This window comes from Trematosphaeria pertusa (genome assembly GCF_010094035.1).
Source record: "Trematosphaeria pertusa strain CBS 122368 unplaced genomic scaffold BU26scaffold_23, whole genome shotgun sequence".
Lineage (NCBI taxonomy): Eukaryota > Fungi > Ascomycota > Dothideomycetes > Pleosporales > Trematosphaeriaceae > Trematosphaeria > Trematosphaeria pertusa.
The window spans coordinates 244,779-260,578 of NW_022987234.1; the positions used below are offsets into that span (position 1 = coordinate 244,779).

Below are 15,800 nucleotides of genomic sequence, written 5' to 3' on the forward strand. Positions count from 1 at the left end.
TAGATAGTAGAGAATGTTTGAACTATCTAATGGACCCAAGGTATGTTGTAAGCGAAAGGCATACTGCTTAATGCTTGAAGCTAGCGGAGGCCTTAATTCATTCAGTATAGCAACGTTGGAGCTACGAAGGCGGCGCCGACCAAGGACCCAATAAAGCTCTAAAACATCCATTACTCATGGGGAGGCACGAGGGTCCACTGTTTGAGGACTCAGAGCTCTGCATTATCCGCCGCTCACGCAGAGGCATGGGATCGTACTAATCAAGGCTCTGGTGAAGCTCTGAGTCCTCTATCGTCCATGTGGCAGCGTGGAGGCTATACTGGTAGAGACCCGATGAAGTTCTAAGCGTTCGAGCTCGTGTAGAGCACGGGAGCGGCATGGATTGTAGCCTAGGGGAAAATCGGAGCGATCTTGCTTATGTTGAGGCATGGAGGCCGTACTAATTGAGGTCCGGGTGAAGCTTAGAGCGTTCGCGTGTATGCAGAGTAATAGATTGAAGACTAGGTGGAGTTTGTGGGCATTCGGTGCGCTTATGTAGAGGCGTGAGAGGTCGTACGGATCGAAGACCAGATGGAGCTCGCGCGCATTCGGCGCGAGGCCACGCGGATCGAAGGCCAGAGGGAGTCCGGCATGTTCGGCATGCTCAGGTATACGCAGGGGTGGGATGCCGCATTGGTTGACGGCTAGAGGAAGCCCTGCGTGTTCGGCGCGCTTAGGTATACGTGGGAGTGAGATTCCACGTCGATTGGAGCCCAGAGGAATTCCTGTGTTGGCCCGGCCAAGTATACATGGGAGTGGGACGCCGCATCAGTCAAAGCCCAGAGGGACTCTTGTGTCGGCGCAGTCAAGTATGCGTGGTTGCGGGATGCCGCAACGATTGAAGCCTGGAGGAAGTCCTGCATCGGCGCAGTTAGAGTGTATGTGCATGTGAGACGCCGCATCGATCGAAGACCGGTGCCGTGCGCGGGTGTGGATGCGTCGGCACAGGGCTGGTGGCGGCGAGGGCTGTGGCCGCAAATTTCTCGCGGCAGCGACTGTCGCTAGCCCAACACAAATCTCGAACGCGTCGCGATGGGCAGACAACGCAGCGCAACGCCGACGCCGCCGTTGACCACGTTCGCAATGAGCACGACGGCGTGCGCATGGCAGCTCAACATCGATGCCGCAGGTGATGATCTACCCAACGAGCACTCGCTTGCCAGATGGGCACCTAATAACTATCTTGCCACAGAACAATCCACATAATGCGCACTAGCTTCTATGCGAAACGGCCTGCCGACGAACCCGCAATTGGCGTTTATAATGGATACGAATAGGGAAGAAAAAAATAAGGCAGCCTGCAGCTGGCGATCTTCGCACAATGCGCACTCTAGCGGTATGCGAAAGAGGCAGTTTGCGAAACCGCAGCGACGTATTCCTAGCAACTTTATTTACTTCCGCGTTTCCGTACTCTGCTCTATGGTCAAGGCGACGCCACCCAGATGCTGTAAAGAATCGGTGGCTATGAGAATACCGCTCGAATGCAAGCTAGCCATATGCATTGATATTAGCTACATTCTTCCCTCCCTCCAGACCTGCCTGTTAAGCCTGTGACGATGCACTTGCTCGCTGCCCCCTACAACGTCTCCTATAGCTAACCGCTTTCCAAGCACCGCACACGGGAATACGACGATGATAAGACACGGTGATACGCTACCATAACTCGTCTCTTCCTTCCACACTGGCTAAGCTCGACAAAGCACATCTTCGAAGAAAGGCTCTTGAGAACGACCGCTGCAACACGAATGAAAATCCAACACGGTGCGTACCGGAAGCGAAACTAGCAGGAAGAGGAGGGAAGAGGAAGAGATATCACGAGGCTATTGAGGAGACGGAATCACTGTTGTTTGAGATAGAGGAACTAAAGAGCACTACGTTCTATCGGTCTCTGTTCTCTTGGGACATTAACACAGCTGTCCGTAAGATGCAAAGTCCGTAGAGCGCAGGAGGCGTTGCCATAGAAACTTTCTGTCCCAACATTTTCGAATCGCTGTAGCGTGGCGAAACGCCGAACTAACGACGCGATGCGCTGCCAAGACACATAGCGCGCTAGATGGGGTATAAGTATGGAAGTTACTAGCTTGCTAATTCGGAAAGTAAGGGGATGCTAAAGCACTTAGGAAGAATTCGTGGGGACATCCTTAGCTACCCTATCGACTGTGATGAAGACTACGCGGGCTGGTTAGTTATCCAGCTCTTATCCTCCTTCGCCGGCCTGACGATGCTACCCAGGCAGCTGCCTAAGCCTCTAGTCTAATCTGCCCAGCGCTGAACTTGTAGAGCTCTAGATCCAGGATTAAGAGGAAGGCCTCCTCCACGGCCATGGTTACGCTATCCTCATCTCTAGCGATGTACCCCCTCTCCAGATCCAGCCCTAGGTCCGCTATTAGCGACATCCACGACTGACCCAGAGCGCGATGCTGCGTGTCTTCTCAATCACGCTCATCTGCTCGGGGTTCCAGATATGGCTCAATGTAGCATGCGCGGATGTCGCTGCTGGAGCTTGTGAATAAACGCCTGTCCAGGCATCCAGATGGATGGTAAATCCATTCTCGTCCTAGTGTGAGCGGGTTGTCTAACTTTGGCTGGTGGCAAGCCAGGTGGTATAGCAGGTAAGGTAGCGGGAGTGGTTTGTGAGGCGTGCATCCCACCAGTAGGTTAGAGAATGAATGGAAGATAAGAAGGTGAAAATGGAGGATTGGTGATGGGAATCGAAGATGGGATTGATCGATTGATTTCTCTCGTTTTAAGTCACCAACCTATAGAGAATGGGAAAGAAGGCATGGGCAAAAGAAATTCAGAGAGCGCGAGCGGTTTACCGATCGCGTGATTCCTGGAATCCCTTGGGTACGGCTGGGCGCGCCTGGTCCAGTGTTCTCCATGAGTGGCGGAAGAGCCTGCCTTTATCCAGATTTACCGGATACGTGGCTCTAGGAGTGTATGGCACTGGAAGTCATGCGTACAGCTCCTGTACACCTCCGTGGGCTCTTCTGCCTTTGCCAGCAACCTCTTCCTAGGCCAGGGTGGTGAGTTAGTTGCGCGACATGGCTGTATTGAGCATTCTTTCTAATCCCTGGCTTGGCTGGCTCGGCGGCGAAAACGAGCGGCCTTAAGCAGCGTTTCGACGCGCTCCACCGCACATCCATCCACCTCTACCCCGCTATCCCGCAAACCCTCCTCCTCCTCGTCGGTCGTGGCCTGCTCTCACTTGGCGCCGCCCCAGTCTAGCATCCGCTCTTAATCATCGCCGCCAGCGCATGGCGCTGCCTCCAACACAGCCACCATTCCACCAGCATCGTTTCCGCCAACGAGTCCCTCAACGTACGTGCCACAGGCGCCGTCGCACCAGACGAGCGGCCGCACCCACGCGTCTTGTTGCCACATGAGCGCTCACGCTGCTATGGTGGTCCAAGGTTGGAGCGCGATGCGCCGCCGCCGCCCCTCATGAACAGTGACCTAGATGCAATACCTTTTAAGCGAATAATCTCCACGAATACATTAAGAATGACGTCTCGCGCTAGAGGGCCGCATCGCCTGGCTCTTACAAAGCAATATTGGTGCTAACCATTGGTAGCAGTAAGCTGGACCTCTGCATTACTCTTGCGTACTGCATCTTCTCTGCTTAATCCTCCATCGACGAAATATCACACCTTCTCGGCTCGGCTCCTCGCTGACAAAACGGCGCCAACATATGTGACACTGACATAATCTATCGCCTCTAAGAGGTGCAGGATGACTTTACCTCATGACATGCAAGAAGCTGGAATCCACGCACTTTACGAAGACTATGCTGACTTAAAGACACGCTACTTGGAATTCTTGGCTGCAAAGGTGGTCCTGAGTGAAGAGGATGCTCGGCTCTAACTCTAAGTGGCGGAGAGTGCCGCGACCAAGTCAACTTCGTCTCCTACCATGCTAATTAGCTCAGTTCCGCAGACCGCTTAAGCCCATCCTGGTTGCACGAAGCCAAACAGGTTGAACTATAGGAGACAGAACCGCATCCTGCTATCTCTAGAACTTGCCCAAACCCTCTCCTGCCTTCGGGATCCGGCTCGACGCAGCTCTAAACAAGCCTCCGAGCAGCCTGGGGAGAAGGAGCTGACGTTTGTATCCATGCCTCAAGCACTCCTCCTCATCCTTTGTTTAATCAAAACGTTTCGCAGCCGCCGCTCACGAACCTGGCACCATTCCTTCTACTCAGCCCTTGTCCACTAATATCAATACCAATACCAATGCTAATACCGAAGCAGAGGCTAACGGCTATGCTGCTCGTAAACTCCCTCACACTTTAGTGGATACAGACAATACAAACATGGGAGGTATCATGTCATAGAGGATTACAGCTGATACTAGGGCAATACATGTCCGCTTCTGCTGTCTCCATGCTCCATATGACGCACCGCGGAAAGCACTTCGCGATACGCCTTTTCGCAGCGGGACCGCAAGAGGCGTTGCAGTCGCCCAACCCTGGCTAATCTTTGGATACCAGACAGCAGAGGTTGCCGCAAGAGGGTAGGCAATTGGTACACTTGTCATTGTCGAGCGGAAATGTGTTATAGAGTGTACTTACTTAGCTCCTGGTAGCCAAGTCCTCTTTGTCGTAATAGTTCCCGAAGGGTAGTTAGCGACGAGATTCACCAAGTTCCTCTAGAAACGTCGCTCTAAATCCCGCTCCACAGCCCCGCTTCACTTTGTTAGATCCAAGTACAGTGCGTTATTGTTCTCAAGTACATCTATCATACCACCTTATCATCTGCAATCCAATACACTAGCATGCGCATTATCTACGGAAACAGAACTCTATAGTCCCTGTTGCTTTTACCCCGCAGCATATGCCTGCGAGAAATATGATCGACCATGACCAAGTTACCCTACATGCCTCGCATGGCGCAGACAAAGGATTCTACTAGATTGCCGATGAGAGAGATGTATGAATTGTAGAGGCGGGCTTCTCGGGAACCTTACGCGGAGTGATAAGGCGGAGGAGCAGCTTTGCCTTCCCCTTCCCTGTGCTGATTAGGGGCCTCGTCTAACGCGAACGCCAAGTGCACAGGGATCAGAGCACTTTTAGAGGCTTCAACACTGGTAAGAAGGATTAGAAAGCTGGATTGCATGGGTTTTAGCGTCGCCCATTCACTAGCTACAGTGAGGGATTAGCCAGGCAATGCACGCCCGCACAATACAGACGCTCTTGAGGGGGGAGGGCATTGCTAACAGCGTACGCGCTGCGGGGTAAAGACGAGCGCCCGTTGATAACGCTATTGTAAGGCTCTCCGCTACGGTGGATGCTATTAGAGTCTTTTCCCAAGAAAACAGGATGCTGCCTACGAAACAGAAAAGAACCAGGGTGGCTAGCAAGTCTCACCCCTCCCTCGCCTCCCTCCCTCCCTCGATCTCTTTCTCGCTGTTCACAGCCGGTGATAGCGCTAGAGGCGGGTTTTCTAAAATCGAAGATCCCTCTTTACAAATACTCTGCATTCCCTCCTGCACTTTTTATTTTCAACATCACGATTACATAGAACAGACCAGGCGCATTCAAATGAAATTTCAACGGTAATTTTCTAATGCGCGGTTGTTGAGTTCATAGATTGCTGCCTACCTCAGGTTTATATTTCCGCGATCTCGAAGGCATTCTATAGCTCAGCCGCTATCAAACGAGACTTTAATCATAATTTTCTAATGTGTGGTTATTGAGTTCGTAGTTTGTAGCTCAGCGCGTACGAAATTGTTTTCTCGCCTTTTTAGCGCCTCAACGCTTCCTAAACCCTTCACCTCTCGTCTTATCAACCCTCCTCATCCAAACCACTCTCATTGGGCCCACCGAACAAGGCCGGTGCCTACGTAGATGTGCTCTGACAGCGCCAACTCAGCTGCCATGGCAGGACTAACAAAGGCGCGCCACCCGCATCTATCTCTCCTTTATCCGCTTGCAGAAGGCCGTGTTCGACACTGGCAGCGAAATACATGTGCGCCAGCGTGCGCATCAGCGTTCCCCACCTCACCCCCTGGGTGCTCGAGCTTCCGGATCTGCGCCCACTCTTCAATGAGCTCCTCTCCTTGATAAAGATGCTCAACAGGTCATATCGGCTCACGCGCCGCTGTTGGCACCTAGACAAGCGAAGGTTCCTCCCACAGCTCTCAGATACCAAGGAGGCTCATATCTTGGCGGTATAAAGACAGGAGAGTGGAATGGCTGGCCAGTGAAGGCTACCCCCACAAGATATATGCAAACTTGTTGATGCACGAGAACATGGAGGCGACTCTTGCCCACCAACTTTAGGGGTGTTCAGATTCAGCATGGTAGGTAAGTACTCAGTTACTTACAAATCGGTGACAAGGTTCAACGAGATGACGTGGATAGCATAGTCGAGACCGCCTGCAACACCCCATCAAGCAAACAGCCACAGTCTCGGAACTGACCTGAACTGGCCACCACATCGAGCACCAGGACATCAATGCCTACAACCCTCTACCCCAAGTCTCTTGAACACCGCGAGATCCCCGTATAGCGTCCACCACAAACCGCTTGCAACTTTCCGATCTTAAATCCCTCACACAGTCTAAAATCCACTGCCCAGGCATTTACTGGTAAGCACGAGCTCACCCCCATATGCTACATCTACAAGGAAAACGACTGGGGAGAAACCACGGGAGAAACCATAATCTTCACACGTGTCATAGCTTTTCCAAATTAGCCGCAAGTACTCGCTGCGCCTCGAGCTCGGGCCATCACTTCAGCATAGTAGGTGAGTACTTAATTACCCACAGATCACCACACCTCATGAGCTCGCCAAGCGCCGCTCCTGAACTGCGCCTCCTCATGAAGGGCTGCTTCGTGAGGCAGATGCACTATAATACCAGCACGCTGATGTCTTCTTTACCTTCGGTGGTATCCAACAGATTGCGTCTGGTAAGCCGAGATCCCTCGATGAATTGACAGCAATAGTGGCCAGCATCCAACTTTTCAAGTATGTTTGGATCCTACAGAACACATCCATTACTGAGTTCTATACTCGCTAAGTTCCCTTCAATAACACTCGTGCCTACACAGGACTCAGTGAGCTATGCTTCGATGCACGTGCTCAATCCCTCCTCTGTCACCTAACCAGGCAACTCTGTGCATGTTCTCAGCCCCTAGCAAAACAAGACGGAATGTTCGACTACTGCTGGGTAAGATATACCAAGAGGTCTTACGTGCTCTCCGATAGTCTTATAAAGTCGCTGCTGAGCACACTGGACTATACTTTAGCATTTAGCGGCGTTTTTGTTCGAGGTGGAAGGGAACTCGATCGTGGCCCTTTTGTCTTCGGTCCACCATCCAGCTACAGAATCGTGGCACGCTATCGCATGAAACCCTATTAGTCTTGAACTCAGTTTCAGAGCCTGTAACATGAGCACTGCATGTTGGTGGGATGATGCCGCCACAGGAGGTACTCCTCTGCCACTCCTTTGGCGATGGTCAACTATCATCTTCCTCATAAATATGTAGCCGGCGGCGCTGTCTGGCTGAGTTAAAGCATATTAGTTATCAGGCCGCTTCTCCACACACCCTATTTCTTTTCAGCTGTATGGCGCAAATAGCTCAAAGCTCACTCCATCCCTCTTCCAGAAATCATCCCCTCGACTGCATGCTCACCTTCAGAAGGGAACGCGAAAAAGGATGCTATGGTCTGGGAAGTGGATGCCGAGACGAGAAGATCTTGCTTATTCGATTGCGCGTATGCTGTCCTACTCTGGCGATGTCTCCAACCTTTCCGAGAACCAACTGAACGGTAAATTAGTTCTGTGTCCAGCTGTGGTAGGCCTACAATATACGATTGCTCGAGCTTTTCTGGCTTCGTGGACCCAACTTCCTTATGTGCAATTGGTGTCAGGGTAAGTCCGGCCAGTGAAGTGGTGCTAGCGATTCTGGTAAGAGGCCATGGGGCGCGAATGCATCACTGTGTTCATGGGATAGTCCCCCTATGTCCGCAACGGTATCGTTTGGATGGCTGTAGGCACACCTGAACCTTAAGCTTGGGGATCTCGAGCTGTTGGTGTAGGCTGTCAAGTTGGGCTTCTGAGTTGGGATCATATAAGCCTAGACCAGGTTGAGTGCATGTGGGGGCTGAGGGGTTTAAGTGGGCGGTCGAGGCGGGCTCCCAAGTCGGGCTCGCACGGGCCCAGACCTTGTCCTTCGTCAAGTGCACTGTGGAGGCACTCGAAAAAGGTAACTGAATAAAGTATAAGGGAGTATCTGCCAGTTACCAACACATGGAGATACAATGCACTATTCTCTACTACGATACAATATCCTTTAGTATATTACATATTATAGCAAACCATAAGATTCGAATAACAACGAACAACCTCTAAAGCGAAACTCGACACCACAAGCCCTTGAGAGAACAATCACGTAAACCCAACCCCATCACAAAGGAGACCTTCGCCTCAACGAAGACGCATAATGCGAGTCTTCTTCCAAGCAACTCCCTTCGAGACGGCGCTTGTTGTGTGTGCATTCCTCAACCTCGTTATCCTCGGCGTACTCGCGTGTCTCTGCTATACACATCCGACCACAGCGCACGCCCTGTACGCACGAGTCCCAGGGAAGGAATACGCTCTCCAAATCATCGCAGTTGTTCGCTTCTGCATCACAGTCGCCCTACCTGCAACAGCCTATATAGGTTGGAGTGTCCTTGCTGGTTTGGCGCAGATACTGTGGTTCGCTGCATACATAAAGGTGTCGGCGGCGGGCATTCAGATGCGAGATCTCCTACACAGAATCAATGACCGGCTTAACAATGTCATCGATTCCAATACAGCAAAGAAATAGGAGAAGGGATGGCACGCTTATTGCACAACGGCTGGATCAAGATTCTCTGCTTTACCATGGCCATGTTCGGAGCCATAGGTATGTGTGGAATATTGCTTAGTCCTACCGCGATTATAATGATGGCATTCGTCATATCTTAGCTTTGAGGAACGAGAACTATGCTCAACCCAATCCCTAGAGACTTGAAATGTAAGGATAACAATGAGTCTTTGTCGCAGATGCTGACAAGATTAAGTCTTGAGTCTCTTCGAGTCTCCACCATCTATATTGTCCTACCCTGGGTCTCTGGCATCGGCAATACAGTTCTTAGACGAGAGCTACAGGCATTTAAAAATCCTACCTATCGTCAACCATGTCCCCTAGAGAAAGCTCCCCTATATACACCCTTCGAGATGTGTGGCCTCGTGACAGCCAGAGAATATAGTGCAGACACTTCTTCACCCCAGGTCCACTGCTAAAGAGAAAAGGGATTCACTTAGGAGACATCGCCAGCTGCATATTCGTCACCCTTGTGGCAAATTCGAGGCACTTAGCCTCCAATAGATCAGGCTCTTTCGTGCAGTTGTCCATCGCCGATAATCGGCACATTTCAACGTCGCCTTGGTCTTCTTTGAAGGGTACAGGCTGATTGCTGTACAGTTAGTTAATCTAAATCAACTAAGCCTCTGCCCGACTGCGACCCTGAACAAGCGCAGTCGTCGGAACAGCTTACAGTCTCACTCGACTGCTGTCTATCAAGGGCACCTCTCGATTGCGGGCCTGAAAACTTTCGCTAGCCCAGTTTCGAAGGTGTGAAGCATGTCTCCGCGTGAGCGGCGGGCTCCCGAGGTGGTGCGCGAGTCGAAGAAAGACTGTCGTATGGGCACCTCGAGAGTGGGGCGAGGCGGAAGTGCCAACTTGACTGAGGACTGGCATTCAATGGGTGTTATGGGTCACATCCAACATTCCCCCTTGTATCTCAGTGTCACCTAATTTAGTAAGACCATCGTCTTTCCGCATCTTCATTGACCTCTCTATCTCTCTAGAGGGGGTCTAGACGGTTACAGGCCTGATGTGTGGAGAGCGAGATTGCTGATAATTGAGCCGATAGACTGCGTAAATGACGAGCTCATAAACGACGAATGAGCTCGGGGCCTCTTCTCCATGTTGGGTAGTCCCTTGGGTGACGCCGCAGTCTTCTTCTCGAACGAAATCGTAGTGTTTTTATCACCTACGCCATTGCTATCTTACCTACGCCGTTGCTAACATCAAGCTCCCAGTCTGCCCTTTGGCCTTTCACGATAGAGAGTGCTCGTGAAGTACTTCTTCGGTTGCGGCAGTCTGGTTGAACATACGTTAACCTAGCAATTAGTCTGGGTACGTTCGTGACACTCTCCCTGGACTTGGGGCATGTGCTCAGCGGTAAACTGGAGCGTCGTTCTGGGGAAAGGCGGCCCAACGAAGTGACGAGAGTGTTTCGGCAACTCTGAGGATGCGACCAGAGCGCTTCAACGACTTTCGACATTAATGGCAGCCTCTATCTGCTCATCCAGTAAGCCTTCGTTGTGCAAATTTTCCAAGGAGAGGCCACCAGTGGAATGAAGCAAGGAGGAAGAGATATAAAGAACCTCAAGAAGAACAAGACGAAGAAAAAGAAGCATATTCTCCCAACCATCACGTCCAAGTCCAAGCTAGAACTAGTCTACCTACTAGTTAAGCAGCGCAGTTTGCTGCTTCGCGTCTCCGTTATGCCCTGTTACAGATGATCCGTAACTGCCTGCGAGGCCTCCGTGACTAGACTTGTATGAGCTACGAATGCGCACATACTGACATAACCTCCACTGCTAATCCTCGAATTTAGGTCTCTCGTCGTGGCTTACAGCGCGGGCTCCTATCGTATCCGTTTAGTGGGGACTTTGTCGAGCGTATACCAAGCCTACTATAGTCTCCTACTGAAATTACACTGCCAGTTACTAGCCTGCTGAATTTTGGGTTACAGTCGTTCGAGTTCGCCTGGTGACGTGTCGAGACTGTTGGAAACGCGAACTAAGGGAGGAGTTGGCGTCTTCTGGGCTAGCGGGCTGTTGGATTTGGAGCCGAACCTGCCGAGATGTAGAGGGCCCTTCTGTGGTGTCGGTTGGTCGATCGAGGCGTCGATATAGACAAGTGTTTCTGCGGTACGAGGACTTGTGAAGCTGGACCGGTTTCTTGGAAACTGCGGTGAATGAAGACCGTGATGACCAGATACCTTCCCGCACGCTAGCATTTAACTTCGAGGAGCAGAGTTTGTGGAAGATACAGGTATCCAGGTCATAGTGAAGGCTAACCAGCAGCTCCGAAAACGAACGGCGCGCTTTGTTGCAGGTACTGAGACATCTACGGAAGTGGCATTAGACACCAGAGAAGCAAAACGCCTTCTTCATTCGAGCCTTTACGTTCAACCACCAAGGAGGTGCGAAACTATAGCTACTGTTGACCTACAGATGGATTTGTTTCCTTAATTCTATAGGCGTACCCCCGAACGGTACAGCACTCTGCTCCAAACGTGCTTTGACGGTTTCGGTCTTTCGACACTCAATTATCTCTCTGTAATTCTATAATTACAATGCCTTAACGATTCTTGCAGAATTTCCATATTAATGGAACTAAGAATGTATCACTGCGGGCGAACATGCAGAGTCTAGATATACCTCCATGTCGCCAGTGGAAATCCAGCGCCAGATGGCACCAAGACCCGCACAGCTTCCTACGTATATTGCGACCTGCTGGCATTGTAGCTGGACAATTCTCGAACGTTGCGGCTGTGCGATCCTGATACAGCCCATGAGCAAGATGCATACCAGCCGCATTTCGACATTACGTAAAAGCTCTGCTCCCTCCAAATCTGGCCCCAGGTGACCAAACTGCGCCGCCCTCGCCGAGAATTTCCAGCAATTACACAATGACATGGTGTTTCCATCGCACAATGCCCGCTCTCCTCTGCGCTCTTCTCTTCCCTCAGCATGACTATCACGCACGCACGCACGCGCGCAAAACTCTAGTCATACATACCATGCCGCAGCACCACGTGGAAAACGACGCAAGCGACGCCCCATGCACGCAACCCCCACCCTCTCCTACGAGCAGAGAAGAAGCTCGCATTGCATCAGCCTATGAAGTATCCGCATCTAGGAGAAGCCCGCTTTCGATCGTGGACCTATAGAGCAGGCCCACAAGGGATAAAGACGAACACGGAGCGAGAGGCTGAGCTACATGTGCCTACAAGTGTCCCTTTGCCATATTCGTACGTACGGCACTGGATGGCCGACGACAGCGATGATAGTGACGAGTCAACCGTGGCCTTAACGCGTAGGCCGCCAGATATTTATGGTCAGGTTCCTCGACGTCTATAGGATCGAACGGAGGCACATCAGGCCCAGATAACTATATCACGAGTGGGTGAACTTGCAGCTCCTTCATCCGTCTCTCTCTACGCTTCTGTCGTCGTTATCGCTTGGTTCGAGCCGAGCTGGATGCGTTATTGATATCCTGTCACCCAATCTCACCCTATGAGCAAGAAAGAATCCGAAGCAAGCCTATGGCAACCTGGAGAGTAAAGCAGCCGCCCTACTCCGCCCCCACACGAGAAGAAGCACAAGGTTGCATTGGCCTGGATTCGGAGAGCGTGCACATGAGAGGGAAGAGTGCAGAGGGGCTGGACTACATGTGGATACGTATGTTCTTCGCCGTATCCATTCGTACTGTGCTGGATGGGACGAACGGGGCCAGACAGCAACTCTACATACTCAACGAAACCTTGCCTTCTATTCCCTTTCCTTCTTCCCTTTTATCATCACCCTCGTCGTTTGTTGTCGTTATCAGACTATCTGCATCGATATCATTAATCGCGTTCGATACACAGAAACAGACAGGCTCCTCGACGTCCTGGCTACGTCTTACTCGGCTCCTTCATTTATTTCTTCTTGCCATCTTGGAATGGTCGTTAGTTTGATCTGAATAGGTAGAGGGGGTTTTGGACTGGGCTTGATAGTGGAACGGAATGGAACAGAACGAGGTGGAACGAAGAGCTGTTGGTAGTGGGGTTGAGATTGGGAGAATGTTGGGTTGTTTCTTATTTTGTCATTCTTGATGCCTCGGCTGTTTGGTATGGAATGGGTGAAACGGAATAGATTAGAATGAGACGAGCGTGGTTTAAACTTACTACGACATAGGTTGTGTTATCATCCTTAACCTCATCCTGTATGAAGCAACGGTATAGTAGTGGTAGTTGTAGTAGTAGCAGTCGTGGCGGAACAGTAGAGAAGCTTACTTTCTTTTCTCTCTAGCGGCTCGGTGTGATACAGTTCAGTTTCAGCTAATTTTTTTTACATCGAGGGCGCATCTAGTCGGATTGGAAACATGATTTGAATGAGCGAGCGAGCTTCCAACATCAACGCGGCGCCGTCTTAGTCCGCATGGCTTGTTCGTAGTCCCTGTAGCTTGTCCGTAGTAGCTGTAGCTCGTTCGTAGTAGCTATAGCTCACTCGTAGTTCCTCTAGCTCATTTGTAGTAGCTGCGGCTGCAGCCGCGAAGATAAAGAAGGTTGCTAGATAGAAACTACACTGTACCTTAACAACAGCATCGTCTATCAGAGCGGCGCATTGTACTTTACCTTGGCGCCTTCATCGTTCGCTATGAAAGCGCATTGTACCCTAGCACCTCTATTGTAACTGGAGTACATTGTACCCGAGTCTATCACAGCACACAGCGACGCATTATACCCCAACACTACCACCCTGCATTCCTAAAGCGCCCTCCATCCCGCTACATAAACCCTCCTCAACACTACCCCTCCACTCCCACATCCCTCACATCCTTCAAATCTATCCAACCAACCATCCACGCAACCACAATGGAGCCCATCGGCACCCTCCTGCTCTCCATTCTCGTCGAGTACGTCGAGAGCACCCTGTGCTTCCTGCTGTGCTTAGTAGGCTCTGGCTTCATAACAGCCATCATGTACCACATGCTGGACTCGTTGTTCGACCTGACGCCAATATCTTACGCGCAAATAACTCTTGGCTTCTTCCTTGTCGCTATCCTGTACTTGTTCTCCATCATCATGTTTCTGTGGTTCAAGCTGGACACGCTTGAGCGGCAGATGAGCCAGCTGCAGCTGCAGCTTAAGAAGAACGAGGAGAAAAAGAAGAAGCAGGAGGAGAAGAAGGAGCGTGATGTGCTCGGCCCGTCACTTTAGGGCAAGAACCAGGCTGCTAAGGCGTAGAACTGGGCGCTTAATAGCGTCGTACTTAATACGCAACTTAGTGTAGAAGTTTACTAACTTGCTTCTAGACGCGCTAACGTTTAGATATAAGCAGAGGTGCATGCATAATATTAAACCTATAGGTAAAGTCTACAAGACTTACTCTAGTTCTAGAAAATAGATTAGATAGTAAATAGCCTATAGACTTAAGTCTATAAGATTTAAGTTTAAAAAATAGAATAAAAAAGATATTATCGCTAGCTGTCAGAGACAGAAGCGTGACAGCGGTCCCGAGAACGAGATTAGAAAGTTTGCTAATAGACCAAATTGGTGGATATGTTTTGCGCCTCGCTTGAGATGCGAAAGGAAGGGTCGTTTGAAAAGAGATGCTGGATGAAAAGCTAAATTCTTAGTCTGGGGCTTTGAGAGATCATCCGTTGCTGCTATGGGGTGCTGCCCTTGAAATCGTCCCAGTGCGTCCATTGAGTGGGAGTGAGTGGGTCCCTGATTAATTCTCATCTAGCTCGCGGACGGCGTGTGGCATTGCATACGGGATTTAGGACCACTTAAGCGGCGTTGTGCACTTCTGATTCGCCAGCTAGCGCGTTAATCGCTGCTAAGCGTGCTTTTTCGGTGCTTTCGGTGCTATAATTGGACCCCAGTTATAGACGTGCTCCTGGGTTCTGCGGTGTTTCTTCTTGGAGGGAAAGTTGCGCGATGGTAGGCTAACGGACTGCGTGCTAGTCCTGCTCCAGGTCTTTTAGCCGCGGAGTAGAATATACTCACTATGGTTACATATTTCCCTGAATTAGGGAGAAGGCCAGGGCTCCAATTTAGGTAACTCTTCTAGGCCTATTAGGGGTATAAGCTATTTCCCTCCAAATTCACCCCACCACTCCTCTTCAGAGGTGATCAAGTCTTTCGCGATCACAGCGACCCATCTCCATACCACGTCATCCAAACTACTCGAAGTTCTTCACACCATCGCAATTAAATTCTAGCGGCTGCAATGGGTTCGGGACTGGTCAATCGGTCTGTCCCGCTCGGCACAGGGTCGGAGCTTTATCTCTTCCCAGCGAGTAGAGATCAAGATCGAAAATCTACGAGTTCCGACGAGATGATGGTAAAGGGTTAAAGCGGGGCTTATGGAATGCTCGAACAGTAGAGCGGGAAATCCGCACTGATGATAGACCTGAGCATGCGTAGAGGGAGGAGCTGTAGCAGACAATTTTAAAGACAGAGCACACAGGTGGCTGGGCAGGTCCAAGTTCCGGTTTATTGATAGGGTCGTCACAGTGACAGCACTCCCGCCTAGCTCGTACGCAGTTCGGGACCACTACCAAGGCCGTGAGGTTATTCAGCACCTTAGTCAAAAGCACCACCGCGATGGGCGCATCTACCAGGAGAAGGGGAAGATAGTGTGAGCGAGCATCAATCACAATAGAGGTGTAAAGAGGCTCAAGCGGAGGGCGTAGCATCTTAAAACTAAGAATATCCTATTACGGGCGCGGTAGGATTCAGATATCGGTAGCTGAGAAGTCTCATCCTCAGGGCGCTATAACTTCGCTATCCAAGTAGACAGCAGCCATACACCAGCTTCCCTAACTCCCTTTACGCATACCCTAACACCCACCACGTCCTCACAATCCCATCCCCTTATAACACCCACTCCCTCTGGTGCCGCCCTAGCACTTGATCACGGGATCATCTACAAACCGCCCCTAT

General features: G+C 50.8%; 3 protein-coding genes across 3 annotated transcripts; 2 read left to right on the plus strand and 1 right to left on the minus strand.

The window, feature by feature from the left end:
* Nucleotides 1–5,876: 5,876 nt before the first annotated feature.
* BU26DRAFT_511307 (uncharacterized protein) lies at nt 5,877–7,037 on the minus strand (the record flags this gene model as incomplete). The annotated part of the gene is made up of 5 exons (XM_033827291.1): nt 5,877–6,147; nt 6,364–6,415; nt 6,644–6,771; nt 6,806–6,888; nt 6,921–7,037. The coding sequence occupies 5 exons, from the start codon at nt 7,035–7,037 to the stop codon at nt 5,877–5,879; spliced, it is 651 nt and encodes a 216-aa protein (XP_033676519.1).
* A 1,448-nt stretch (nt 7,038–8,485) lies between these two features.
* On the plus strand, nt 8,486–8,854 carry BU26DRAFT_571678 (uncharacterized protein; the record flags this gene model as incomplete). Its single annotated transcript, XM_033834171.1, has 1 exon — nt 8,486–8,854. One exon carries the CDS (start codon nt 8,486–8,488, stop codon nt 8,852–8,854), a length of 369 nt encoding a protein of 122 aa, XP_033676520.1.
* Nucleotides 8,855–13,724: 4,870 nt separating this feature from the next.
* BU26DRAFT_511308 (uncharacterized protein) lies at nt 13,725–14,069 on the plus strand (the record flags this gene model as incomplete). The annotated part of the gene is made up of 1 exon (XM_033827292.1): nt 13,725–14,069. One exon carries the CDS (start codon nt 13,725–13,727, stop codon nt 14,067–14,069), a length of 345 nt encoding a protein of 114 aa, XP_033676521.1.
* Nucleotides 14,070–15,800: the final 1,731 nt, after the last annotated feature.